At 50.5% G+C, this 27,691-nt stretch overlaps 1 protein-coding gene across 1 annotated transcript; it reads right to left on the bottom strand.

The window, feature by feature from the left end:
- Positions 1-918: 918 nt before the first annotated feature.
- LAD1 (ladinin 1) lies at positions 919-18,803 on the bottom strand. Its single transcript, XM_065403397.1, has 10 exons — positions 18,766-18,803; positions 12,752-12,898; positions 11,201-11,747; positions 10,388-10,537; positions 7,073-7,116; positions 4,616-4,688; positions 3,754-3,882; positions 3,119-3,208; positions 1,416-1,493; positions 919-924 (listed from the first exon to the last, which is right to left on the bottom strand). The coding sequence occupies exons 1-10, from the start codon at positions 18,801-18,803 to the stop codon at positions 919-921; spliced, it is 1,302 nt and encodes a 433-aa protein (XP_065259469.1).
- Between the last annotated feature and the right edge of the window lie 8,888 nt (positions 18,804-27,691).

The following is a 27,691-nucleotide window of genomic DNA, read 5'->3' as shown; positions in this document are numbered from 1 at the left end:
ACTGCTCCCCCGGGACAGCCCCACTGAGTGTCCAGGGGGAGGGACAGTGTGGTGCACGTGTGTGAATGGATGGGGTATGAAGCAGTGACGGGTGCTTGGCCAGATGCTCAGCAGTGCCAACCAAGGCAGCCCCGTGGATCTGGCCCAACGAATGCCACACCCTGCAGCAGACATCCTCCACGAGCCGCAGGTCAGCAGCGGTTTCCTGCGTGCACTGCACCCAGCCAACACACCTGAGCCCTGACTTACAGGGAGGTCTTCTAGTGGGGGAGGAGAGGTCAGGCCTCATGGCCCCTTTGCTGAGGGATGGCTGCGTTGGGGCCCATCTGCTGAGCTAGGAACTGAGCGGAGACAGCTCTTCCCTCAGCCAGCCAACACTGCTACCTACAGCTACCACTGTGTGAAGCCTGGGCTGGCTTTTAACCAGGGACCTACAGGGGCAACGCTGTAATGGCCTGAGCCCCGAGCCCGGCCACTGCTAGCAACGTTCTGGAGCTGGCTTTAGCAGCCGGGTGCGGGTTCCCTGGTTCAGTCTGTTGCAGGTACAGCACGTGTCATAGCGCACGGTAACTGGAGATGCTGAAGCATTGTCCAGGGACAGGGCAGCAAAGATCTCATACCATCAATGTGGACAGCACTCATGGCTTTGATACGTCATAGCTAGACCAGGTGGTGGGATGGGACAGCAGGACACGAGTCATCTTCAAAGCTTCTTCCTTCCCATCCACCAGTCAGAAGTAAGAGGCCCCCGAAACACCCAGTGCCATAAGAGGAAAGCAGGACATGGGTCTCCAGGCAGCGTTGGTCTTATGGGAGGGAAATGCTCAGAGACAAAGCCATGAAGGGATGCTGGAGGATTGCATAGGGCCAGGCTTTGATCATCACAGCAAGAGATTATCCCCAGGGAGTCTTGTAGTGTTACAGCTGAAAGAGACAAAGGGCATCATCAGGCTGGGTCAGAGGCTGCAGCAGAGAGAAAGGTGCTTTGAACTACCGTGATCAGTGTCTGTACTGAGCTTTAGCCCCTTATAACACGCCCAAACCACTGGCACAGCGCTCCCCAGTCATGTTCAGCTGCTGCCCAGCTCTTCCCCACCCCACAACACACCCGATTTCCTGCCCACCACATCTTCTCCTGCCTCCTTGTGACCCACCCTCTATGCAAGTTCCCCTACTACCAGCTCCTCTTTGCTGCTCCTCCCATCACCCCCAACACACCCGCAGTGAGGCAGGCCAGCCTGTGCACTCAGACCTCTGCATTGTCCCTTAATGGCTACAGGTCCTGGCCCTTGCTGTGGTTACTTTGTGCTGCTCTGGTGGGGAGATTCCAGGGACTCAAGCCCAACTCAGCCACTGGCCCTTGGCACAATCCAGGCAGGTCACGTGAGCGAGCTCCACGCTCCCTCTGCTCTTACCCTGGTGTCACTGGAGGAGTCGTCAGGCCGCTTGGCCCAGAGGTTGCGCTTTGTCGCGCTGTCGGTTCTCCCAGCGTCCTGCAAGGAGAGGAGGAACAGGCTGTGCAAGGGTTTGCTCTGGGCACGGACAACACTGCACAGAACATTGCATCGGTCTAAACCGAAGATGGGGCCTGACCCAGAACCCTGGATCCAAACAGACCCAAGCGGTTCAGATCAGATCCGAACCTTTGGGTGCTGGGATTGGCAAATCCAGGCCATTACATTAGCAACATTGAAACTGCTCCAAACTAGGCTAACGGGCAGGAATTGGATGGTTGCAGGACAGTCACTTTACACTGGCAGTGCTGGCATAAGGTAGCTGTGAAACCCCTCCCAAAACACACACAGACCCCATGTCTCCCCAGCAGGTGCAGAGCCATCAGCTCTGCAGGGAGGGCGTTTGGGGCAGGAGCAGGCGTGGCTGCGACATTGGCAAACTCAGGTATTCCCTGGCACTGCAATAGGAGATCGGCCCTTGGTGCCCCATGGCTCAACTGATGGAGTCGGAGCAGAACGCAGCTGCATTGCAGCACAGACAGGAGCAGAGATCTTGGACCCAGATTCCCCTCTGCAGGCAAACACTCATGTAAACTCCTCGGCACCATTCCTAGATGTATTAGTAGCCACCCTGGTCTGCAGAGACCAGCTGTCATCCATCCAAAAGCCCCGTGCTGCTGCGTTGCCAGAGGGGCCTCCCGCCAGGCTCCCCACTGCTATCGCCATATGTCTCTGGCAGAGTCCCACTGCCAAGGGATGCCCAGGGAACCAATGCAGCACAAGGGTGGTGCATGGACGAGCTAGTGTCTGCAGAAGTCCCTGTAGGGTTTGTGGGGATAATGCATGGAGCAGCGAATCCCTAGTCCCCTTCCCCGGCCATGGCCTGTCTCGTCATGTGCAGACCCACCAACCCTGCAGACCCGCCAGCCCTGCAGAGGGATTTTTGCAATGTCCCTGAGGAAGTACGGCTGGTCTGGGGTCCACAAGCAGCCCCCCAGCAAGGGCTTCACTGTGTGTGAGCCTTTGTGATTAGCGCATTCAGTATGGGGCCTGTTCACTGTGGCCTGCCAGCACCCCCTCGTGGGGGGGAGGGGTGGGAAGGGCAGGGGGAGTAATTCTTTGCTGGAGTCCGTGGAGAAGCCAAGGCTTTTTGCTTGGGATTTTAGTGTAACCATGAGTTCCCGGAGGAGCCTCAAAATCCCACCAGGTGGGAAACTCTAAGGCAGGTGAGGTGGCTTGAATTGGAGCTGCTGAAGGATGCAGGGGACTTAAATCCTGCTGGAACATGGCCAGCCAGGGCCGGCTCCAGGCACCAGCTTAACAAGCAGGTGCTTGGGGCGGCCAAGGGAGAGGGGCAGCACCTGCAGCAATTCGGGGGCAGCAGGTCCCTCACTCCCTCTAGGAGCAAAGGACCTGCCGCCGAATTGCCGCTGCCGATCGCGGCTTTTTTTTTTTTTTTTTTTTTTTTTTTGGGGCACGCTTGGGGCGGCAGAAATGCTGGAGCCAGCCCTGTGACCAGCGCTAGTCTACAAACAGTTCCGATCAGCATGATCTGGTCCACTTTGCAATCGCTGTCATGACCTGGCAGCTCCCTGATGCAGGGTCCCCGCACCAGGCTGTCAAAGCACCAGCGCTTTAGTGCAATGCTCCAGCACAGCCGATACCTTGACTCCTCCATCCTTGCTGGGTTCCTGGGCCTTGCTTATCCACAGGTTGATGCGAGATGACACCACGCCAGGGAGCCTCAAATTCTCCTGCCACACAACAGGACCAGAGTTAAGACTGCATGTTACCCACCACTGGAACGCAGCCACCTCTGGGTTGCAACACGGCTTAGCACGAGCAGCAATGGTGACCATGCCCCTCACTTCCTGTGCTAAACAAGAGGAACACAGAGGGCAGGGCGCCACCTGCTGACCTGCGTGAAGCATTCCTAGAATGCACCATTTGGAAGATGCCTTGGCCAGCTTTTACCCGCCTTGCTGCAGGGGAGCCCTTGGCCATGCAGCCAGCCTGGGGAGCTGCAAAGGAAATGCGCACCTGCCACATGGGATCCCAGCCAGCAGCCGCTAGGAGGAGGATCCACCAGGGCATGCAGCCACCCAGCCTCTGCCTGGCAGGTGCCACTGAGCTGAGGGACCAGCTGTGTCAGTTCTGCACCCTGAGGGTTCCTCCACCTCAAGTCTCCCCCACCATCTGCCCAGTGCCCCCTACCTGAAGATGGGGGTGGAGTTTGCAAACAGTGGGACTCACAGGGGTCCCTCCCCCACCCCATGCTCAGTCCCACCTCAGCCCTCACCTTTCTGACAGGGGCCGGATCAGCTTTGCTGGGGGCATTGGCCTCGAAGATGCTGCGCTTGCTGGCCACACCTTCCAAGGAGGGGAGAAAACTTCTTGGCATGGTCACAGGTGACTTCACCTCGGATCGCTAGGAGCAGAGAGACAGGATCCATCTGTGTTAGAGCCCTAGATTCATGTAGGGGGCCTGGCCTGGTCCTGCCAAGGCTGACTCCCCTGCCCCCCACTCCTCATGGGTCTCTCAATGCATGAATGAAGGGCAGCCCATTTTCTCACCCCAGCCCCCTGTCATTTTCCCCTCCCCTCTTACCACATCACCTGCCTGGTGGAGGAATGTCCTCTGTCCCTTGGAAGGCCCCACTCCCTCTGTGTGCACGGCTGAGGCAGGTCCCTACTCCCCTTTGGCAAGGGCAGGTTCTTCCCCAGCCCCTGCCCTCAGCTCTGTGTGACAGACTCTCCTTGACTCCCTGTTGCTTCCCCCTCTCCCCAGGTCATACACTGCACAACCATGCAGAGCTCAGAAACCACCCATTTCCACCTAGACACCACATAACTAGCTGGGCATTCACAGGGCCTGCAGGCCCAGCCCTCCCTGGCGAAGGGTCAGGGCCGGCTCCAGGGTTTTGGCCGCCCCAAGCAGCCAAACAAAAACAAAAAAGCCGTGATCGCAATCTGCTGCGGCAATTCGGCGGGAGATCCTTCACTCCGAGCAGGAGTGAGGGACCGTCCGCCGAATTGCCGCCAAACAGCTGGACATACCGCCCCTCTCCGGAGTGGCCGCCCCAAGCACCTGCTTGGTAAGCTGGTGCCTGGAGCCGGCCCTGCGAAGGGTCCCTCCCCCATTAACTCGGGGCTCCATTTACCTGCACAGCTGAGGTGTATTTCTCCAGTTTCTCCTCGATCCGGACGCTATTGGCTGGATGTCTCACACTGGCACTGGGGAGGGGGAAGGGATGGAAAAGAGCAGAGTGAAATCCCCCAACTTCCTTCATGCCATGGCAACGTCTGCCTAGTGACAGGCAGGCCTGGGGGAGGTCTATTTGGCACCAGGGGAGCTGGGTTCTACTCCATTCAGGCTCTTATACCATGGTACCAAGTGCCTATTCCCAGCTCTTCACTGGGAGACATGGGGCAATTCCATTTCCCTCTCTGCCTCAGTTTCTCCCTTATAAAATGGGGATAAAAATACTTTAGCTTCACTTATCATATTACTACACTGAAGCCAGTTAAGTAGTTTTTAAGATGTCTGACATAGTCCGTTACCAAATCTGAGCACATCTTTGATGGATCCATCCTCACAAGCTGCCCTGGGGAGGCATGGCACCTCTATCATCCCCACACTGTACAGCTCCAAAACTGAGGCCACAGTGGAACAATGGGAATTCGATACCTAAATACCTTTGAGGATCTTGCCCAAGGTCATGCAGAGAATCTAGGGCAGAGCATGGAACTGAACTTGGGTCAACAAAGTCCCAGGCAAGCACCCTACATATCCTATGTCCAAAGAGCTAGAAAGCAGATGTATGCTGTAATAGTACTTTACCTATCAGGGAACATCATGAGACCCAGATTTGCCAGACTCCAGTCTCTGGCAATTCATGACCCAAACCCAGAATCTTACCCCTGCTCTGTCCTCAAACCCAGAGTCCCAGCTTCCACCTTCATCAGTTCCAGAACACAGATGACCAGGGTCAAGAGACACCATCGCAACAATTGCTTCTTCCAGGAGTCTCTGGGTCCCTCGGGGATAACGAAGGCCCCGTACCTCTTCACATTGTGTTGTGTCTCCAATTCCCTCCAGCTGGAGAGGGAATCGCGACCCCCCGGTGATCAGTGAGAGAACTTCTCCATTATATTTATGTACTCATTGCACAGGTGTAATTAGTACAGTCACAAAACGGTGGTGAATGCACATTGTCAAACGGCAATGTACGCACATGACAACTTTGGCTCATACCATCTAATTCAAACATCTCCATCTCTCTCCCAGTTGTTCGGGGACCACTTCCCTGATTCCCCAGCCTCTTACTGCCCCAGTATCCACTCTCCACTCAGCTAAGCTGCGTGTCAGGGAGCTGACACACCAGCCTCTCTGCCCAGCCAGCTGTTTCCACCCCAGGAGTCATTTATGGGGCTGAAAGGAGGCAAAAATCTGGAATTCTTTGGGTGTTTCCTGGATAGAGGTGATTTGATCTTGGGTTTGTTTCATTGGAAGAGAAATCAACTTCATGTTTGTCTGGTTCCCTCCTGTTCATCAGGGAGCAGATTTTCAGTCACGGTTTTCAGAGGAAGCTCTTCCTCCCCCCGCACACACTTTTTCTGCATTGTTCTCAGTGCAGGACTTCCCCCTCACTGATATTCAGTATTTGATAAAGTCAAGGGACCCCCATTCTGATCTCACATCAGTTTTATTCCAGTAGAGACCCACTGAGGATGGAGTTTCTCCTGATTTACAGTAGGGTGAGACAGGAGAACTGAGCCCAGGGAGGAGAGACTTTACTTAAAGAAGTCTCCTGCTTTGGTCAATTTCAACCCAAGAAGTTCGAATATGGATCCACTTCTGGAAGGAGCACAGCTGAGGTATCACCACTAGAGCCAAGCGCTCAGCACATTTGCTATTTGCCTAATACTATTTCCCGTTCTCTGGCACTGCACAGACTATGAGCCTGGATTCTAGTGCCATGGAAGTCAATGGGAGTTTTGCCAGCCACTTCCATGGGAGCAGGACCAGGTCACCATAGACAACCACTCCAGTGAAGCCAAATGACAACACACCACACAATGATGCACTGAGGGCAGGTCTCCTGCAAGGGGAACACCCCCAAATTCCACAAGAGGTCTTTGACTCTGGACAGGCCCTGCCACACAAAGAGGTGCTGGGGTAAACTTTGCATAGGGTTGAAATGCCAAGGTGCAGTCTGGGCCTGGTTAGTAGGAAGCACTAATAGGGGTCTGATCAGTAGGGCTACAGTATAAGCCAATAGACAATAAAACTGGAGGACTCAGACAGACAAAATATGCTCTCTGGATCTTCTCACCAGGGCCATCCAAACACCCCTCCTCATGTACAACAGTGAGGCCTAATGAACAAAGAGGTGGGGGAGGAGATCTGAATTCTATTTGTGGAGCAGGAGCAATCACTAGATTTGCTGTGCAAGTCCAGGGGAGCGAGGATACCCATCATCAGAGGTGGTGTACTAGGATTAATTCATTAAAGTTTGGGGCATGCTTGGAGATCTTTGGATGGCCGCTGGTGGGGGAAGGTCAGAGTGATTAGCAGCTTCGTGACATTACCAGAAATACAAGTAAAACCCACTGACCTTCTGGTTAATGCATTTTCTTCCTTGTCTTTTCTTGAGATCACCTGGAAATGCAAGCAAGGGAGATGAGACATGGAACAATGGGAGGGCACGAGATGGGCTGGGAGAAGGCCCCCTTCCTAGGGCTGGGGATGAGCAGGGCTGTGTGAACTTTCCCATGTCTCCCAGAGTTCAGACATTCACCCTAGCACAGAGCAACATTTGGTGGCTTCTCTGAGCCACGTGAGCAATCTGTACCAGCAACCTTGGAGTCCAGAACCCCTTCTGCTTCAGATCCCAACGGGGACCATGGAGTACCTGAGGGGGGGGGGGGGGGGAGGAGAAGAGAAGAGGGTGTCTCAAACACGACAGAAAAGTTCCCAACGTCTTCAGACTTCAGGAAAGGTTTGGTCTGAGTGAAAATGTGGGTCGGTTCCAATCACTTCTGAACCTGGTCCCCTCCCCTTGGGGCTGGCTAAGGTACGGTGGAACCCTGGACCAAGAACATGTTCAGTTTCCACTCTGCGCCAGAGATTCTCTCATCAGTCTATTCCCTCCTCCACAGCCCATGCATATCTCCATCCCTCTGGCCTCACCATTTCTCTTTCCTTCCTCCCCCTGCCCTCAAATGTCCCCTCTTTCTTCCTTCACTGCAAGCGCACCCCCCCTCCCCCATCTCCGTCACTGCAAGCAGCCCCCAACCAATATCCTGACCAGCCTACCTCATCCTCCTGCCCCGTGATCCCAGAGAACAAGAACCTTCTGGCAAGACGTCCTGATGGAGAGGTGGCATCTCTCCATCCTGTGCCGAAGGCCATCCCTGCAGAAACTGCTCTAAAACCTGCTTGGCCACAGCACCCTGACTCCGTTCCAACAGACGGAGTTCCAGCTACTCTCCTTCTGGATCCAGGCAATCCATCCATAAGAAAACCCTTCCCAGGCAGGACTGATCCCAGCACATATGCTGGACATTTTTCAGCACAGAACAACTGCCCCCTGCTCAATTCCGCAGAGCCAGACTGCCCTACAGCTTCCCTAGCTACTCAACTTGGAAAGTCCTGGGGTCAGTACAGCGTGTGCTGCAGGAAACGCCCGTATCTGGGACAGCACGAGCCAGGAGAGGAAAGGATTACAATCCTTCATCTCCCCAAGTCTGCAAAGATCACTGCTCCGGAGGGGTGTGACCCTACGAGTCCCTCAGTGCCAACTGGCAGAGGGCCCACCATGCCATAACTTACGTCAGCCCTGGCTCACTCATTGCCGCAACATGTTTCTAAAACCTGTGTTAATTGGTGACATGTTGTCCAAAAAAAAAAAAAAAAAAAAAAAAAAAAAAAAATCAGTGAGTGATGCGTGTATGGATTGTGAACAAAGTTACAGATGTGTTCTGGAAACAGGTTCTTAAAAGAGGTTTTGGAGGCAGAGCCTAGACCCAGCCTGCTCTAGACAAAGGAATGCGTATTTACCTGTCTGTCCGGCTGGAGAGGCCAATGAAAGGACATTTACATATATGGTAAACAAAGCTATCAAGCAGGGAAGAGGATTGTTTAACAGTCACACCTGAGGACAGAATCTGTACCCAAGGAAGCCTTCCTGGCTCAAGGCAGAGACAATGGATTTTGGGTAACATCATGGGAGCAGAAAGACATTTTAGTTATCTATCACTTAAGGCAGTGGTTCTCAACCAGGAGTCCAGGGCCCTCTGAGGGCAGCCACAAGCAGGTTTCAGGGGGTCCAACAAGCAGGGCCAGTGTTAGTCTTGCTGGGGCCCAGGGCAAAAACCCAAAGCCCCGCTGTGGGGGGGCTGAAGCTCAGGGCCCTGAGCCCTGCCACCTGGGGCTGAAGCCGAAGCCTGAGCAACTTAGCTTCGCTGGGATCCCTGTGGTGTGGGACCCAGGCAATTGCTCTGCTTGCTACCCCTCACACCAGCCCTGGCTTTTATATGTGGAAAAACAGTTGTTGTGGCAAGGGTGGGCTGTGGACTTTATAGCATGTTGGTGGGGGCCTCCGAAAGAAAAAGGTTGAGAACCCCTGACTTAGGGTGTACATAAGGGTATAGCACCCTCTGGACCTATGAAAGTTGGAGCCCCTGGTCTGGAGAGCTTGGGATGCTGGAAACTGAAGGCAAGTAAGGAAATTGCTTGGCCAAAGATTGTAACTTGCCAACGTTGAGTTGCAGTCACTAGAAAGCACACGTAGTGGTGTTTGTAACCACAGCGGTCTCTTATTCTTGCTTAATATCACTTCAATCTCTTTGTTGATAAGCTTTCTTAGTTTTACTATGAGCCATCTCAGTGCTGTTATACAAAGGTGAAGAGAAGCTGAGCTAAGCTAACAGACTGGTGTGTGCTCGGTGTCTTTGGAGGCAGCGAACTTAATTCCTGTGAGTATCCAGGGAGAGGCACTGGACATGGCAGGACAGCGGCTGGGGAACTTGGGGGATGGAATTCACTATTACCTACAAGGCAATGTTTAGACTGGCCTACTCTTGAAGTGTTTGCTGGCCAGGCAGAGAGGCTGGTGGGGCAGGGAGCGGACCCACAGCTTAGCAGCAGCAAAGCTCCCACTTGCCCAGGCAGAGGGGCAGCACAGCGGCTCCTGATTCGGGGGTCCTGAGCAGAATTCCGCAATGCGAAGACACAGGACAGACAAGTTGAGCAGCTGGCATGCTGTGCTCACAGACCCCTGGGGCCACTCATTGGAGCTGCACCAGGGAGGAACGTGGCCCGCCCTACAAGGCCCTTTTGGGGAACCTGAGGCAGAGCATGACCAGTGATTTGGCTGGGCACTGCCTTTTGCAGAGACCGGCAGCGCCTCTGTGGCCCATGGGACCAAGCGCTTCAATTCTAGCTTCTCCAAACTTCCATGCTTCCCTGGATCCTTGTAATGGGGCTTCCCGAGTCTCCAACCCCCCGGATGCAGAACACACAACTCTGCCTCTCCAGTAAATGCTACAAGGAGATGATCTGGGAATAACCTGAGCCCAGCTGGAGCAGCAAGTAACAATGGGAAGGAGAAGACCTGGACTGGATTTCTGCACCCATAGGGACTGGACTCTAGAGAGGAAAATAATCTGAGCAGGACTGCAGCACCCACATGGAAGGGCCTCTGCCTCCTATGCTCTATCCACCTGGACTCTAGGTTCAGCCTCAAAGGAGAAAACCTGGGATTGGATCTCTGTGCCCACTGGAATGGAGTCTGCAAGCCCCCCCCTCCCAGCCTGCAGAGAACTGAGCAAACTACTCCTGCTGAGGACAGCTGGAGGGAGCCTCTCCCATACAGCTAGAATAAACCCAGCTTCCACTGCCACTTTTCCCTGCCCATTTCAGCACTCACCCGGAAAGAGACCGTCCTGGGGCTGATGCGTTTGAACGAGCTGCTGTAGGTGATCTGAGTGGGGGAAGCAACCGAGGAGCCTCCGGGTCTGTCTTGGGTGGTGGGCGACCCTGCTGTTTCCTGAGCCCGCGGGGGATTCCTTGCTGTATCCTGAGGGAGGAACACACCCCCACACATCAGTCAAGAGCCAGCAGGAAGGTTTCCAGCCGTGGCTACGAGAGCCGGGAGCAACACTTGGGGGCTCAGCAGATCCACCAAGCACCTGAGCAGCCCAGACCACTGGAATCCCGACTGGATGGGCCAAACCCCAAGCTCCTCCCTAGGCCCAATCATCACTGAGGCCAACGGGGGGGGGGGGGTTGCCTAGGAGAGGGCTCAAGGTTTGGCTCAGTGAGGGGAAGCGGGTACTGGCACTATCTCATCTAGAGGCAGAGTTCTAGAGTTGGGGAAGTAACACCCCCACTCCCTCCCCCCCCCCCATCCCTTTCTCCCCTTTGCCAGCACTGCTCTTTCCAGGCCCAAGTGCAGCATCGCCAAGCCCAGGATCCAAGTCATGATTTTTAAATGAACGTGTTCCAGGCTCTTTGCCGTTTAGTGTCAGAGCCTTTGGGTCGCACCCACTTCACGTTTTCAAGCTTTTCTCCAGAAGGTTCGATGCCAGCTCCCTTTTTAAACAGAAGCCAGGATACTCACAAAGTCACCCGGGCCCAGCTCCTCAGAGGCACCTCGTTCCCACTGAGGATCTGGGGCTTTTAGGGAAAACCCCCAAGTGTCGTGAGACTGCTGGTAAAGTGCCACGAACATGCCTCTCACCTGCTGGCTGGAGGGGCGAGTAACTGGGGAGTCTGGTTTTTGTTCTATGCGGCTTCCTCCCCTTGAGAAGACTTTCACCTCCAGGTGACTACGGTCTTTCTGCTCCCGAGCCGATCCCCGGGGCTGGCCTCCCGTCACCTCTGGCTCCTGCGGGGGCTTGTCAGCTATCAGGTCCTTCTCATCCTGAGCCAACCCCTGATGCTGTTCTCCTACCAGGATCTTCTGCTCCGGAGCCAACCCCGGACATTGTTCTGCCTTTGGGCCCGTCGGCTCTTGGGCCAGCCCCTGGTGCTGCTCCCCTGCCAGGGCTTTCCCATCCCGAGCTGACCCCCGACACGGGGCTGCCTCTAGGCGGCCTGCTCCCATGTCTGGCTCCCTGCAGTTCTCTGGCTGCTCCTTCTCCTTTTGGAGGTTTTCTGAGCTCTCCACCTGCCACCTCTGCCTCCTGATCTCTTGCGGTCTCAGCACCGCTGTGAGCTTCTGCTCGGACACCTCCTCTTCGGCTGTGGCTGCTGCTGGTGGCTCTGCTTCCTTGAGCCGCCGTAGCCTGCAGGAACAGAGAGAGGGCACTGACACCCTTGGACAGCCAGGGGCACTGGCAGGCTGCTTGTTAGACAGCAAGTGAATCCAGCCCAGCTGAGAGAGGCCACCTATGGAGCACCCCCATTTTATCCCAATGCACCCTGCACATACGGTTACCCCTCTTTGAATCCCTATTCTGCAGGCATAGGCTAGGTACCTGTGTGGTCCTATACAGCTGATGGGGGCAGAGCATTGTCGGGGCTCCACGCCCCAGATCAGCCTCCATCCCCCTGGGAGCACTGAGCTAGCACCATGGGGAGGCAGAGCCACTTGCTCCTCTCTCCTGGGAACAGCAGCCAGAGCAGCCTTAGCTTGCTCTGAAGAGGGCAGGATCCTGCCCTTTGTCTTGGGCAACAGGCAAGGAAGAAGGGGGTTTGGAGAGCAGGTGGAGGAAGGTATTTATACCAGTGGATTCCAATTAAAATATAGGGGTTAAGATTTTCAGAGGAGTCCAGGGGGATTTGGATGGGTAATTTCAATGGAATGTGTGTCTCTAATTCCCCTGGACTGCTTTGAAGATCTTAGCCTTCAGCTTTGTATCATAAGCAACAGTGATTAATCATTCTATTGCATCAGTCCTCCATGGCTCTGAACAGGATCGGCGAAGTAGCATATCGTTATCCCCATTTTACACTTGGGGAAACTGAGGCATGGGGGGAGTGATTTGCCCAAGGTCACATAATGACTTGGTGGCAGAGTCAGGAACAGAACCCAGGAGTCCTGACACCCAGTGTCCTACTCTAGCCACTAGACCCTTCTGCTTCTCAGAGCCATGAATTGAACCTGGATTCCCCTGTTCTAACTGCCCCACCCCGCGGCCCTGATCCAAAACCCGTTTGATGGGAGGACTCCCACTGAGATGTGGGCTTTGGCTCCGGCCCAGCAGAGCAAGACAAGCCGAGCGGGTGTGCAGCATTCCGGGCGACGCCGGCACTGCAGTCCCAGGTAACCACCCCTCTCCTCTCCCACCTCTCCACTGCCTGCTTGTTGGGATCCTGCACAGGGGAAAGGGCTTCATCCTCGGCGTCAGTGGTGGAGCTCAGGTTGCGGTCTCTCCGCCGGCGTTCTCTCGCTTGTTCCTCCTCATCCTCCAGAGTCCTCTGCCTGGCCAGGCTGCTTGGAAAGGAGACAAGGGCATGCCAGAGACAAGGGAAGCGAGGTCAACTCTTTCATTGGACCCATTTCTGCTGGTGAGAGATAAACTTGTCTCTCTCACCAGCAGAAGTGGGTCCAGTAAAAGAGATTACCCACCTTGCCGCTAATATCCTGGGACTGACATGGCTACAACAACGTTGCGTACAAGAACGTGCCAGTCAGATACCAGTGGACTGGGTCACTGTAGGAGCATAGCTACCAGGGGACCTCTCTCTGAGCTTGCAGAGAGCAAGTGATCACCCCAGGGGTCAAGGAGGAGCTGTACAGCAGCGTGCAATTGGCCAGTGGCACAGCATCCCAGTCAGATACACGGCAGTGTCCCGCCCCAGTGGGTATCGGCTGGGGGAGGATGGAAAACAGGAGCAGAAATACAAACTGGATTACATAGATCTAATCATGTGTGATGTGTAATCCTGACACCTACACAGGAACAGGCTACTCTAAACATTAGGAAATACCTGAATTAAGCGCTTGACTTTGAACCGTAATGTAACTTCCGTACATTAAAGGAACACTTTTTAAATCTTTAAGTTTGATATAAGCAAACCAGAAGTTCCATCACATGGTACCATATGGTCCCCCAATTTGGGTCATCAGCAAGGTTAGAATCTGGGCTTCCAGTCCAAGGTCTGTAGGGGAGCCCGCTCTAGTGGGCACAGACTCTTTCCCTGGCATCACACCTGCTTCTAGCAAGAATCCCTCCCTATCTCTCTCCCTCCTTGCCAACCCCACATCCCCTCCTCCCCATTTGTCTTGCAAGTTTCTGCTCCTCACTCCTCCACATTACAGGAAGGAAACTTCTTGCTTCTCCTAGGAACCAGCAGAGAGGGACATTGTGAGCACAGGAGACAGATTCCCTGCTCTCAGATCCTACACTTGGTGCTTTTTGCAGTCCTTGACAGCCAATTGCAGAACAAGTCCTGCTCAGTCCCTGGGCTGATGCATGCTCAGTGGCAGATGGAGTATACTCGGTCCACACGGTATTTTTGGAGAACAACATTGCTCACTAGAGGTTTGTTAAACTGGGATGTTGCTAGAGGCTCATAACTTGGCCAAGTTTGGGTGGATTTTCACAGGAAGAGCAACACCTACAACCCTGGCATAGAGGCCAACTCCCTGCCAAATTTCAAGACCCTGCTCCAACCATGTTGGTGCTAGAGCTTCTTAATGGAACAGTTGTAAGATTTATTTATTTTAAAAATGGGCAAAATGTATTCTCTTCCCTCCCTGCACGGTCTCAGAAATGACTGAACCCTTTTCCCTTAAACTTACAAAAACAAAAATTCAGACAGAGGTAGGCTCCTGAGACAAAATTTTTTAGTCTGAATGGCTGAAGTATGGTAAAAAGTTACAAGCAACTAAAAAAACAATGGAAGGTGTCAGGCTACCATCATTACCAGTTCTGCCTATAAGTAAAGGTCATTAACATTCCATCACCACACACACACCCCAAACACAACTGAAAAATGGCTTTCCAACCAAAGTGATTTTTTTTTTTGCTTAAAATAAATAAATCTTTTACCAAAAGGATTTCAGTTTTTAAGCACAAACTGTAGTTTTCTCAGTAAAAAAGTTTAAAAAAAAAATTAAAGCTTTTGACACCAAGAAAAACATGTTATAGTTTTTACTCCGCCCTCCCCCACTGAAGTTTTGAAATTTTCCACCAAAAATAATTGGCATATTTTTTCAGCTCTCTCTCTCACACACACACACACACTCAAGTGGTCCCACACTGTGCTGCAAATAATGCCCAAGATCATTAAAACAAAGAATTTTAAAAACCAAATTGGTTTTCCACCACAGATGCTGTTTGTTGACTTTTTGCACGACTCAGCGCAAGGCTCATCTACACAGAAAAGTTATAACAGTATAACCTGAGGTTTGAATTTAAACCAAGAGAACTTCTCATGTGGACACTCTTATTCTTGTGTCAGAGGGTCATTATTCAGGCTGTGTCCACACTGCCAATTGAACGACAAAAGTTTTGTCGTTCCCATGTGCTTGAAGAAGCCAGCCGCCTCTCCTCCCCCTGCCCCGAAAGACAAAAGTTTGCCGCAGCAAGTGGCACTAAACATCTCGCTGTCGGCGGGATCACTCCTGTTGACAACGCGAACCCCGCTTGTAGGGGGTAGACGTATTTTGTCGGCAAAAGTGCCAACAAACAGCGTTTACACTGCCCGACTTTTAGCAACATGGTAGTGTCGCTAAAAGCTGTGCAGGGTAGACAAAGCCTCCTTTTGGTTTATATATTAGTGTCATATTAATGGAGATATCCTATCTCCTAGAACTGGAAGGGACCTTAAAAGGTCATCAAGTCCAGCCCCCTGCCTTCACTAGCAGGACCAAGTACTGATTTTGCCCCAGATCCCTAAGTGGCCCCTTCAAGGATTGAACTCACAACCCTGGGTTTAGCAGGACAATTGCTCAAAACACTGAGCTATCCCTCCCCCCCCCACTTGCTTTGGAAGTGGTTTAAACTGACAAAACTACTCCAGAATAGGAGCGGCCACGTAGGGAGTTATAGCAGCATAATGCAATCAGTTTAAGTAATACCAATATAATTATACCAGTTTATAACAGGTAGAACTTCCCCACACAGATAAGCCCTCAAATGATGAAATCACAAGTCAGTTTAATTTTTGCTTATCATCAATTTCCTTAATAATAAATAATATATGGAGATATACCTATGTCATAGAACTGGAAGGGACCCCAAAAAGTCAGAGTCTAGCTAGCCCCCTGCCTTCACTAGCAGGACCAAGTACTGATTTTGCCCCAGATCCCTAAGTGGCCCCTTCAAGGATTGACCTCACAACCCTGGGTTTAGTAGGCCAACACTCAAACCACTGAGCTATCCCTCCCTGCCTTTTTTTACAGAAGATCTCAGACATTTTAATAGTGTAGTCCACATCTTAATTCATCAGTTGTTACACTCACCACCTACCCTGCCATTCACACTTGTGTAATGGCCCAATGGAAACTAGACATTTAAGTGGCAATGTGGTATGGATGTATTTGTCTGCCTTTAAATGCAATGCAGTTGCAAGAAACAAGCAGGAGAGGCCAGCATCAGGTGACCAGCCAGCTCTCTACAGACCACCAGCAAGTGTTTCTCTGACCAACAGCAATCCCCAGACCATAGCTGGAATACACTGGCCTGCCCTTTTCTATTCTTATGCATTTCACAGCTTTGCAGCGTTTTGGGCTGCAACCTCTTCCTGGGAATATACTTTTTTGTGTAAAAAAAAAAAAAAAAAAAAAAAGTGAGCATTTCCACTAGAGTATATTTTAAAAGGGAAGACAGTAAGACCATGGGAACAGCATGTGGTTAATGGTTTAAGTACAAGCTTGGTTTTTGCTGACTCTGAACTTGGGGCCCAATTTTATATTTAAAACATTCAAGTGGAAGTGGGCCCAATCCTGATCCCATTGGAGTCAGTGGGATCAGAAACAGGCCTAGCCTAGCATTAATGCCATTGCAAATGCCGTGAGTTGTAGCTGTCACACTGTGCGGGTTAATAATTCCTGTGGCAGTGCTATACCTTTACACAAGTGCACATTTCCTCTCTGCCCGACTCCCCATTCCCAGGCTGCAAGGTATGGGGAGGGGAAGGGGAAGGCTAGAGTGACAGGGTAAGGAACAAAGCAGAAGCAGAGAGCCAGTGGGGTGGGAGGGGAGAAGAGCGTTTAAGTAGCTACAAGTTTCAGCCATGGAACTTTCAAACCTGACTTTCTAGGTAGAAAGTTACCTGCCCTCCCTTGGAAAAAGAGGAGGAGAAATGGCACCAGAATTCGACGCAAGGAACTGAATGAGCTTGTTACTGTAGCATGCATGAGTCATGCACCCTTCCCTTTGTGTGGTTTTTTTCCAGTGCAAAAAGATGGCCCCACCCTCTTTTACAATAACCCAATTCTGAAAGATACAATGGTCACTAGACATTGACACCAAACTACAGTGATTCATAGCCAGATTTAAATCTACCGGCATTCGCTCCTGTAACTCTTGCACTTTGGAAGCAAGTTGACCTTCCTGCCTCACCATCTTTAATTAAAAGAAGAAAACGAAAGCCGGCTACTGTGTAATCCTTCTGATGGTGCTTTGCATGTCTTTGAATTACTGCACACACAGCTAAGTTTCCAGACTGCATTTTGGGCCTGATCCCAATCCCATGGAGATCACTGGGCTTTAGATCAGGCCTTTTGTGCTCACAATCAGTTGCTTAGATGTGCAAAATTGTGCTCTACTGCACAGGATGTTATAGTCATTGTACTGATCTCCAGTTGCATATTTAGGTCCTGCAAGCATTTGTGCACCTGCTAAACTTGACTAGTATTGACTTGACATTGTTGCCAAGTAGATAGAGTGCCGGCATGGGGCTCAGGAGATCTAGATTCTATTCCCAGCTCTGCCACTAGCTTTTGGGTGACCTTGGGCAAGGTCACCTTCCTTTGCCTCAGTTTCCCCACCTGTAAAATGGGGAGAATATTACTGACCTCCTTTGTAAAGCACTTGGAGATCTATGATAGAGCTAGGTATTAGTAGTAGTAGTTGCAGCTGTGATCAAGTTAAGCATATGCATAAGCTTTTGCAGGATTGGAGCCTTAACTAGAAGGCTCTTAGAAAGAAATCCACCCCTCTGCAGAGGACCAGAACCAGCTCTATGGTGCACTCACAGACCTACCTAAGCTCATATTAGAGCTGGCTGAAAATTTTTGCATGAAAAGTTTGTCCAAGATCTTTTTTTAAATTTAATCTTCTTAACATTTTTTCCTCCCAAGATGCTTTCCCCCACCCCACAAATGTACTTAATCATATTTTAGACATTGTTTTCAAAAGTCTCTCTTGTACCAAAGCCTTCGTTCGGGGTTTTTGGTAAGATTCAAAAGCAATTTAAATATAAATATTGATGATTTTATTAATAAGTTATTTTGGTAGAACTATAATGGACAATTTCACACACACAAGAGAGACTTCAAATGGGTCAGTTTCAAACCCTGCCAAGTGGAAATAATTTCTAAATGTTGATTTTTGTGAAACTGTTTTCCCAGTTATTGACCCGTTTCTGATGGATTATTTAAGTGGGGTGTGGGGCTTTTCCTGGTCCTCTGCACATAGGTACATTTCACCTTTTATTGATGAAAATAAGCTGGTTGTATTTTGTACATCTTTTAACCCCACAGAGCGAAAGTGGCTGTTGATGAGTGAGCTGTATTCTGTTCTGGCTCGTGCATCATCAAGAGAATTATTAACTATAGCTGATTAAATAATCCACAATGGACTACACTATTCAATGTATCTTTTATTTCCCCCTCCCCCACTCCATTTTAAGAATCTCCAAATTATTCATTATCAGAAAGATTTTTGCAAATTTTTGCCATGAATAATTCTTAGTCCATAGATACAGTTCGTGAACAGTCAACACATGGGTCATCTCCCCCTTCAGCTGCTGCTATAGGGGTGCTGCTGGAACAATTTCTATAGTGGGGGGGCTAAGAGCCATTGAACCAAACTGCAAACCCTGGATAGAATGGAAACCACTTCAAGCCAGGGGGTGCAGGCACACACACCCCAGTACCCCTAATTCCAGCATCACCTATGGCTACTTGTCCTTTTGAAGCTCAACAGCCACCTAGGCTCTGCAGGGCTGGCTTTGTCCTACCCAACTTGAAGTCACACCGGCTGCTATCCTTGCCTGCTACTGCACATGGCTCGCTTCTCTTGCATCCCCACCTGTCCGACGCTAACAGCCTTCCTTTCCCCTGAGCCCACCCCGCCTCACCCCCCTGGAGGGGCCAGAAAGCATTAACCATTAAACCACAGCACCTACCTAGAGAGTGCAGACCAGTTCTTCCTGTTGAAAGACATCCCGGCTCTCCAGACATCAACACAGGTTCAAACCCCACTCTGCAGAGATCCCTAGCGACAGCAAGGCACCGATTTGAGGTGCCTGAAGGAACTGGAAAGGGGACTCCTGCACCTTCCCTCCTGCTTTACTTCCCTATGCACCTTTACCCTGCCTGCAGCCCATTTACTGCCGGGGTGTGTCACATGGTCTCTTATCTACCTTGACAGGCACTGAGAGCTGTAATTTGTCTATTAGCAGCACCTTACAAAAGGCACCCTGCGCGGGCGTGACCCAGCTTCTGCCCGAGCAAACCACTCTTGGCTGGCCACTTGGTCTGGGTTCAGCCCCCTGTGCTCGGTGCACTAGCCATCCAAGTTGCCCTGGTTTTCAGGGGCGACTCCCTGCTCAGAAGCCTGTTCTACCAGCCTCTTCCTCTCTGTCCTCAATTCCCTCTCTCGACTGAGTGCGTAGGAAAGGTGGAATTCCCTCCAGGTGGGTGGGAGGAGGCATAGTCAATCAGTCACCTGGCTCCCCACCCATTTAACCAGGACAGGCAGCCTCCAACGCAGGGGCTTCCAGAAGATGCAGTTAAAGGGATTCCCAAATCTAGTCAGTTTCAAAAGCTGAGCTCAGATCCCTTGCAGGGGCTACCCATGTGTGTGGTTTAACAATCACATCTTCCTATTATTTAGGGGGTTTGCTCCCCTGTGATTGTATAAAAACCCACAGGAACTAACTCAGCAGCTATGCAGGAGAAGCAGTGAAGCTGAGGATACACCAGGACACAAAGGATTTCACTTTATTAATGGTCCACCCAGTCCAGTATCCTGTCTCTGACAGTGGCCAGTAGGAGCTGCTTCAGGGTAGGGTGACCAGACAGCAAGTGTGAAAAATTGGGACAGGGGATGGGGAGTAATAGGAGCCTAAATAAGAAAAAGCCCCCAAAATCAGGACTGTCCCTATAAAATTGGGACATCTGGTCACCCTACTTGAGGGGGACACTCAAGGAATCCCAGTCTTGGACAGTTATGGAATAACCAACCCTCAGGGGAAATTGCTTCCCCCTCACAGATAGGTGCCTAAATACCTCTGCATCTGGGCCTAACTCCCATTGGGAATTTCCAAAGAGCTCAGCTTCCACTTTGGCAGCTGAATAAAATGGCCACGTTTTGAAAAGTACCAAGCATCTCTCATTGTTCTCAATGGGGGTGGGGCATGTTCTCTATTGTTCTCAATATGAGTGTGGAGAGCCTCAGTGGATGCTGGTCTTTATTGAAAATCCGGCCCTCTGTGGTTGATTTATTCCCAGGGGCATCAGGGTTTACATTACTTACATATTTTTATCCTGTCTACAGTAACTTGCACTTGTTATCCATATCCATGTCTATTCTCTTTGGAACCCTCTTGGCCTCAGTGGCATCTTGTGGCAGTGAGTCCCACAGGTTAACTGTGCATGGAGGGGAAAAGTAATATAATAAATAAAAGTAAATAAATATTTCAATCCCTTTCAAATCTGCAGCTTTTGGATTATCAGAACCAAACTATCTAAGCCCCTTGGGTTTGCAATCAGGGTGCTTGGCTCCTGAGAACAGGTGTTTTCTCCTTGAGACTTGCAGAATACCTGTCTCCCAGCTAGAGGAGCGCAACATTGGGATTGTGGCCCACATACTGGCCTGTGACTTGTGGGACCTAGGTTCAAATCCTAGTTCTGCTACAAACTCCCTGTAGGACCTTTGGCAAGTCACTTATGTTAGGATTTTCAAGGGGAACCCCAGAAAATTAGGCCTAAATCCTGACAGGTATTTAGACACCCAACTTCCATTGAAATCTGGGCCTTACTGTCTAAAGCTCCTAGGAATTCAATAGTAATTAGGTACCTAAATCCTGTAGACACATCAAAAATCTCTCAGCTCTCTCAGCTGTAAAATGAGGACAATAGCCCTTCTATATCTCTCAGGGTGGCTGTGGACATCAATCCATGAATGTTTGCAAAGTGCTCAGATGCTACACGGTGCTGGGCATTCCTATCCAGCACAGCTTGGTGTGGGAGCTGCAGGAATCTGTTCTGAGGTGTCTATTAATAATTGCAGATCTCCCTTCTGTAGCATCTGGGCTGCTATTGCCAACTTTTCCCCCTTCCTACATTTCATTCCCATCTCCAACCAACCTGACTCTGTGGTTAGTTTGCTTGTTTGTTTGTTTATTACCTACCATATGTGCTGCATGCAATCCCCACAGGGTGAGTGGAAAGTGAATTAACTTGCTTTTGACAGGTTGGTATAGATAGTTAATGTAGCATCGCTCAGATGAGGGGTTTCTGATTGTAATTGTGGTTTTAAACGATAAATCTGTCAAAAGACCATCTCCTCCAAGCAAGACTCACCTCAGTTTTTCTTTCTGTCTCTGTCACCCGCCGCTTTTTAAATCATTTTTTATATACGTGTAGAAAATGCAACAGGTTTCAGTGTAAGAAAGAAAACCCGAAATATTCCGGAGAACAGCAAACTTGTCACTTGCAAATGCTAGGTAGTCTACCCAAGTCTCAGCAGCAGCAAAGAGAGCACAATACACCCTTCGGTTTTATCTATAATGAACTATGGAACCCGATGCCAAGGGATATTATTGAGGCCAAGAGCTTACTAGGATTTCAGAAAGGTTTAGGCATTTGTATGGATAATAGGAACACCGCTGGCTAGGATACACATTTAGAAGGGATGTAAAACCTCACTGCTTCCGGGATTAAGAAAAACAAGCAGCAGCAGCTCTGGCCCGTCATTAACTACCTGTGGTTAGAAAAAAATGTCCTGGATATCAAAGGTCTTTCGGAACCTTACTCCCTCTGAAATCAATGGGAGTTAGGTGCCTAAATAGCTTTGAGGATTTGGGCCAAATAGCCTTTGAAGTATGTGCTACAGTCACTGTGAGAGACAGGCTACTGGACCAGACAGGCCAACAGTATGATCCAGCCCATGTGAAAATTCCAGTGCTCCTATGTTATTTTTATATATTCAGGGCCAAATTCTGCTTTCTTTCCCAACTATTCACTTCAGCACCAGTCGCACCAAGTGGCTGAGACTAACAGAATTCAGCCCAAAGTGTTTGCAGGACCCCAGAAAGAGGCATCAGTTCACCAAACACGGTCCCTCAACCAGGTCATGGTCAGATTTCCAATTAGGCACAGTAGGCACTCTAGGGGCAACTAAAAGTTAAAAGTTTTATTTTTTACAGAAAACACGAAGGTCAGCTGTAGGTGTGGGGGGGGGGGGGGGCACTGAAGATGCTGTGCCTACAGGCATGTAAGGTGTAAATCCGGCCCTGACCCAGGTTAATGGAGAGTTGTGAGCTTGGGGAATTCAGTTAGGTGTATGGTTCTGTAAAGATGAGGAGAAGACAAATTGGCTGAGTTGTTCTAACCCATTTCCCAGCATCTTATTCTGTTTTATGCTCTTCAGGGGGATCTGGGATTTCATGCTCATGGAGAAGAACCTATGGGCCAGATGCTCAGTGGGTATGAATTGACACACATCTATTGAAGCACTACACCCATTTACACCAATGGAGGGTCTGAACTGGCATTTGATTTTTCCCGTATGGTCTCACAAACACTGCGGGGCAAATTCTGTTTATCTCAGTTACACGGTGCAACTGGGAGAAGCCGATTTGTTCCTTTGCAATGATGTGTTGCATTAACAAACCCTGGTTTGCATTTGTCCAACTGGGCCAAATTCTGCTCTCAGTTACACTGGTCCGTCCAAACTGGCTTCAACGAGGCCTGCATCCGTGTGAGAGCATCAGTGTGAGAGCAGGTTTTCCCCATGGCTCGCTGGGGTGGGTCATGGCCAGATGGACTCCAGCCCCGCCTCACTGCAGTGATGAAATCACCAGTGGCAGCCATGCTGCAGGGTAATGTGGGGGCCCCAGGCTCCCATGTGGGCCAGAATCCTGCCCCGACTCCCCACATGCGGCTGCTATCTGGGAGCCTGGCAGCCACAGGGCACATGTGGGGAAGGGCTGTATTCTTCAACCAGGGTCTCCTGGAAACCTTCCCAGAGGGGTGAAACCACCCAGCACCACTCAAGCCCTGGAAGGCTGTGCAAAGGGGCTCGGGTGTGATGCCCACGGGTCAATTCCACCCACTGCTGCGGCCAAGGGCTGATGAGCTTTGCTCCTGCATCTGGTCTCCCTGCAGCGGGCCAGGCTGGCCTCAGAGTGCTAGCAGCTCTCCCATTCCCTCCCTTGGGTCAATCCTAGTTTCTACCCCTCAGTGTTTTATCTAGGCCCATCCCGTGCCTGTGTCATTCTCCTTATTACAGCATGGACAGCTTGCATTGAACACTGCAGTTATGGCTATATGGGTGGGTGGTTAAGCTCTGGAACAGCCTTCCAAAGGAGGTTGCCGGATCTCTGCCACTGGAGGATTTGAAGAACAGGTTGGGATGGTCTCTAGGTTTACTTGGCCCTGCCTCAGCACAGGGCTGGACTTGATGACCTCTCAAGGTCCCTTCCAGCCCAGCATTTCTACGACACTATTTAAACACTGCACACAAATGTAATATAAGAACATAAGAATGGTCAATGGCCCATCTAGCCCAGTATCCTGTCTTCTGACAATGGCCAATGCCAAGTGCTTCAGAGGGAATGTACAGAACAGGTAATCATCAAGTGATCCATCCCCTGTCGCCCATTCCCAGCTTCTAGCAAACAGAGGCTAGGGACACCCAGAGTATGGCTAACAGCCATTGATGGACATAACAGCCACCCAGGCCAGATGCTCCCTGCAGTCCTGAGCCCCACCTTCCGAAAGGGACAATGACCTTTGCCCTCTGCAGCCACATCCACAACCATCACACATGCTCCGCACAGCATCTGGCCACCACATCACTGGGGGCGTCACGCACACATGTAGGGGACATCAGCCTCCTTATGGCTTTCCTTTCATCAGGACCCCTGGCTCCTTTCCCTCCCTCCTTTGAGCCTTTTTTATTGTCCTGCTTTCCAAGAAACAGACTGTGCATTTCCCACAACCAGTGATACCATCAGAGCAGATCACAGCAATTATGCTAATCTCTCATTAAACAAGAGACCTGACACAGATAGGGACCTTTATGGCTTAGCTCCCGAGTGAGTCCTTGACAAAGGGATCTTTGTTCCATTCTCCCAGGAGGCCTTTCACTTTCCCTAGATGGCAGTTTATTGGGGCTGGGGTGCCAGTGTCAGGCCTGTGATTTCTGGTCTAAAATCCCCCAGGCTTTCAAGGCACCTGAGGGGGGATTAGAATCGAGCTGGAAAACTACACTGCAGTGATACATGCGGCATCTCTGTAAACAAAGTTGCCATGCCCAGGAAACTGAAACAAAGTGTGTCTGTTTACTTTTGTAAAATACCCAATGATTGAAGCACTGAGAACACCATGTTATTTCCTAACCTTAACAGCTGGTCCAAAAATGGGCTTCTTTTCCATGGAAAATTTAAACTTTTTATTGAAAAATTGGACACCACAATATTTTTGAAATATGTGGATTCAGAAATGCTGCCATGGTGCTTCATGGGAATTGTAGTTCAGATGCCTCATGGTCTTCTATGGGTCAGGTTTTCTGGCTGGGCTACATCTCCCATGATGCACCACCATCTCCCCTCATAATGATGGGAAGTAGTTGCGTCATGGGAGTCCCTGGACATGGTGCATCATGGGAGATGTTGTCCAGCTGGGGATCCAAGCTTGTAGAGGCGAACTGGGAAGAAAAGGCACCTGAACTACAACTCCCATGAGGCACTGTGCCGGGATATCCAAATCAAGATATTTTGGAGAAAACTAACATGAGAATTCCCCTCAGTATGGAGAAGCATGTTGGGTTCACCACGTGGAAGCTCGCCACACCTGACTGCTACCAGTCAGTAGCTAGCCAGTTTGGTGTTGGTAGATCAGCTGTCGGCACCCTTGTGTCAGGGTTTGCACTGCTATAAAGAGGACGCTGCCATGCCAGGTCATATAGCTTGGCAACACGCAAGAGCTTGGTGATGGCTTTGTATGGAGGGGCTCCCCGAACTGCAGAGAGTCTATTGATGGGACACACGTGCCTATGCTTTGCCTCTCACACTAGGCCAAAGACTTTATTAACAGGAAGGGGCATTGCTCCTTGAGGCTGCAAGGCCCAGTTGCTCAATCTAGAAAGGATCACCACTGTAACCATGCCTCAGTGGGTCACAGCTGAGGATGCCAAATTCAGGACGAACTGCTAAGAAATAGGGCAGATACAGCCCAAGACTGGTGGCTAATTCCCCATAGGATACACCAAACCAGCAACAAAAGTAAACTTCTGTTTCGCCACACTGGCTAACAAGAAATCATAAAAGCAGTTTCCTTGGGCATCCTAGTCCTTGTATTACCACTGAAAACACTGGATTTAAAGGTGAGTGGTTCTTTACAACCAGTCTCATCAAATAAATGGTTCTTCTGATCCCAAAGGACCAGCCACACTCCCAGGTCAATATATAACTTAGATCTTACCCAAAAATCATGCTGATGCCAATCCTTTAGTATCTAAAATCTAAAGGTTTATTCATAGAAAGAAAGAAAGAAAGAAAGAAAGAAAGAAAGAAAGAAAGAAAGAAAGAAAGAAAGAAAGAAAGAAAGATGAGAGTTAAAATTGGTTAAAGGAATCAAATACATACAGTAATTGCAAAGTTCATGGTTTAGGCTTGTAGCAGTGATGGAATAAACTGCTGGCTTAAGTCAAGTCTCTGGTTGCTTCCAAATCATTGGAAGGTCCTCGATCCCTTGGTTAGAATGCTCCCATTAGTATAAGTCCATATTCCAGAGGCTTGGACAGGATAGAGGCTGGAGCAGGATAGAGGCAAAATGAAGGAGTTTTCAGGGCCTTTTATCTCTTCTGCCGTGTGGAGGGACACCCATTGTTCTTACTGTGGAAAATTACAGCAACAAGATGGAGTTTGGAGTCACATGGGCAAGGCACACATCCATGCATTTTGCGTAGTCACAGCAGGAAACTCCATTAAATGTAGATAGGCATCTCCCATGGTGCATTGTTAGTTAAATGTTCTTTTGATGGGCCACTCAATTTGAATAGTCCCCCCAAGATGTGCTGGCTAGCTACTTTGTGGGCGTTACCCCAGGAGCAAACATTTGAAATCCAGGTATAGAGCCAATACTTATAACTTCAAATACAAAAATGATACATGCATACAGATAACCATAACCAGCAAATCATAACCTTTCCGTAGACACCTCACTTGACAACCTTTGTACAAGATTTGCTGCAAATATCTAACAGTGGTTGCAACAATGATCTATATGGTCATATTTTAATCAGATAGCATCACACCAGTATTCATGAGGGGGTCGTCCAGAAAGATCCCACGTGGGTATCTAGAAATTCAGGCCTGTTGGCTGGCATGAGCCAGGGAATGAGTGTTCCCCAAAACGCGACGGACCTCAGTGCAGTCATGAGTAAGGCTAAGACTTAGTCACAGAGGTTGCAGAAGTCACGGAATCCGTGACTCCCAGCAACCTCCGTGACTTCAGCCTGCAGTGGTTGGGAGCTGCAGGGTTCCCCTGCCACTTCTGGTGGCCCCACAGCTCCCAGCTGCTGTGGGGGGCGGGTGAACCCCCGAGCTCACGGGTGGTGGGGGAACCCCTGAGCTCCAGGCCGCTGGGGGCAGTGGGGGAACCTCTGAGCTCCCAGCCTCTGCGGCTCCCACAGCTGTCGGCAGCAGGAATACCCCACAGCGGATCTCCTGAGCTGCAGACAAGGGTACCCTGCAGTCCCCAGCTGCTGCAGGTGGCTGCTAGCCCCTGTGCAGCTGCCCTGCAGGGTACCCCTGTCTGCAGCTCAGCTTTTGGCCTATTGTTGTGGGGTCAAGGGAGCTTTTGGTGGGTTTTGGGGTGCTTGCCATATTCTCATGGCTGCTTGCTGTGTTGTCTGGGGTGCTTTGTGGATAATTATCCACTACGTCATTCTCTGATTCGGTGGTGACATCCCTTGCAAAAATGTGGTCCAGTCGCTCATAATTTGGGCAGGTCGTGGACATCACTGGGGCAGTCCTGTTCTGGTCCCTTGTTCTCAGGTCCTTCTGCCAGAGCTCCATGAGTTTGACTCAGCGGTGGGACCGGTGCAGGGAGTGCCCCATCGCCTGGCTTTGCTCCAACAGTGCCTTGTAGATGTCTGCATTCCGGAGACTCTGCTCCAGATGGGACAGGACATGCAGCTATGCGAAGAGGGCAGTCCAGTCTGGGAGCTCTGCAAGGGTCCATGTGGAAGCATGGGGTGGAGACCTATCACTGCTATAATGGGTGGGTGAACTCCTCACTACCTGGTATCAGAAAGGGGCCCTCCTGGCTGCCCACCAGCATTTAAACAGAGTGGTGACAGCCAGTCAAGATGTCCCTGAGCCGTGGAGTGCAGAGAGGTAGATGGACAGGCTGATCTGGGTGTGAAGCAATGCAGTGTGGGATGGTCATTGGAGGACTGCCAGTGACAGACTAGTTGGGAAGGTGTCCACCCAAACCTTCAAGAGAACAAACACACTGCAAAATGCTGTTACATCTCTTCCAAGGAGCATTACTTATTGCAACCTAAGAGCCCAATAATTGGGTTTCAAAACCGGTTGTGTGTGGATGCAAAGGCAGTTGATGGTGACCTAACTAGAGTTACTCCAGTGTAGCCACTCCATGTAGACAAGGCCCTAGTGGTGAACAAGAACATGCTACTCCAGGCAGTGATTCAAGAAATGACAGGCCCTGCTCTGTGAATCTGCCTGTATCAATACATCCCGAAGAAACCATATTCCCAGCCTGGAGAGCTCTTGTGGAAATTGCGTCCTGTCCCGGGAGCTGAGATATCTTTTAAAAACTGCTAAATCAAACTACTACAATGACCTGGGAAAATTA

This window comes from Emys orbicularis, chromosome 4, assembly GCF_028017835.1.
Source record: "Emys orbicularis isolate rEmyOrb1 chromosome 4, rEmyOrb1.hap1, whole genome shotgun sequence".
Taxonomy (NCBI): Eukaryota; Metazoa; Chordata; order Testudines; family Emydidae; genus Emys; species Emys orbicularis.
Note: the sequence above shows the minus strand (reverse complement) of the source record. Positions and strands in the feature narration are given on the sequence as shown.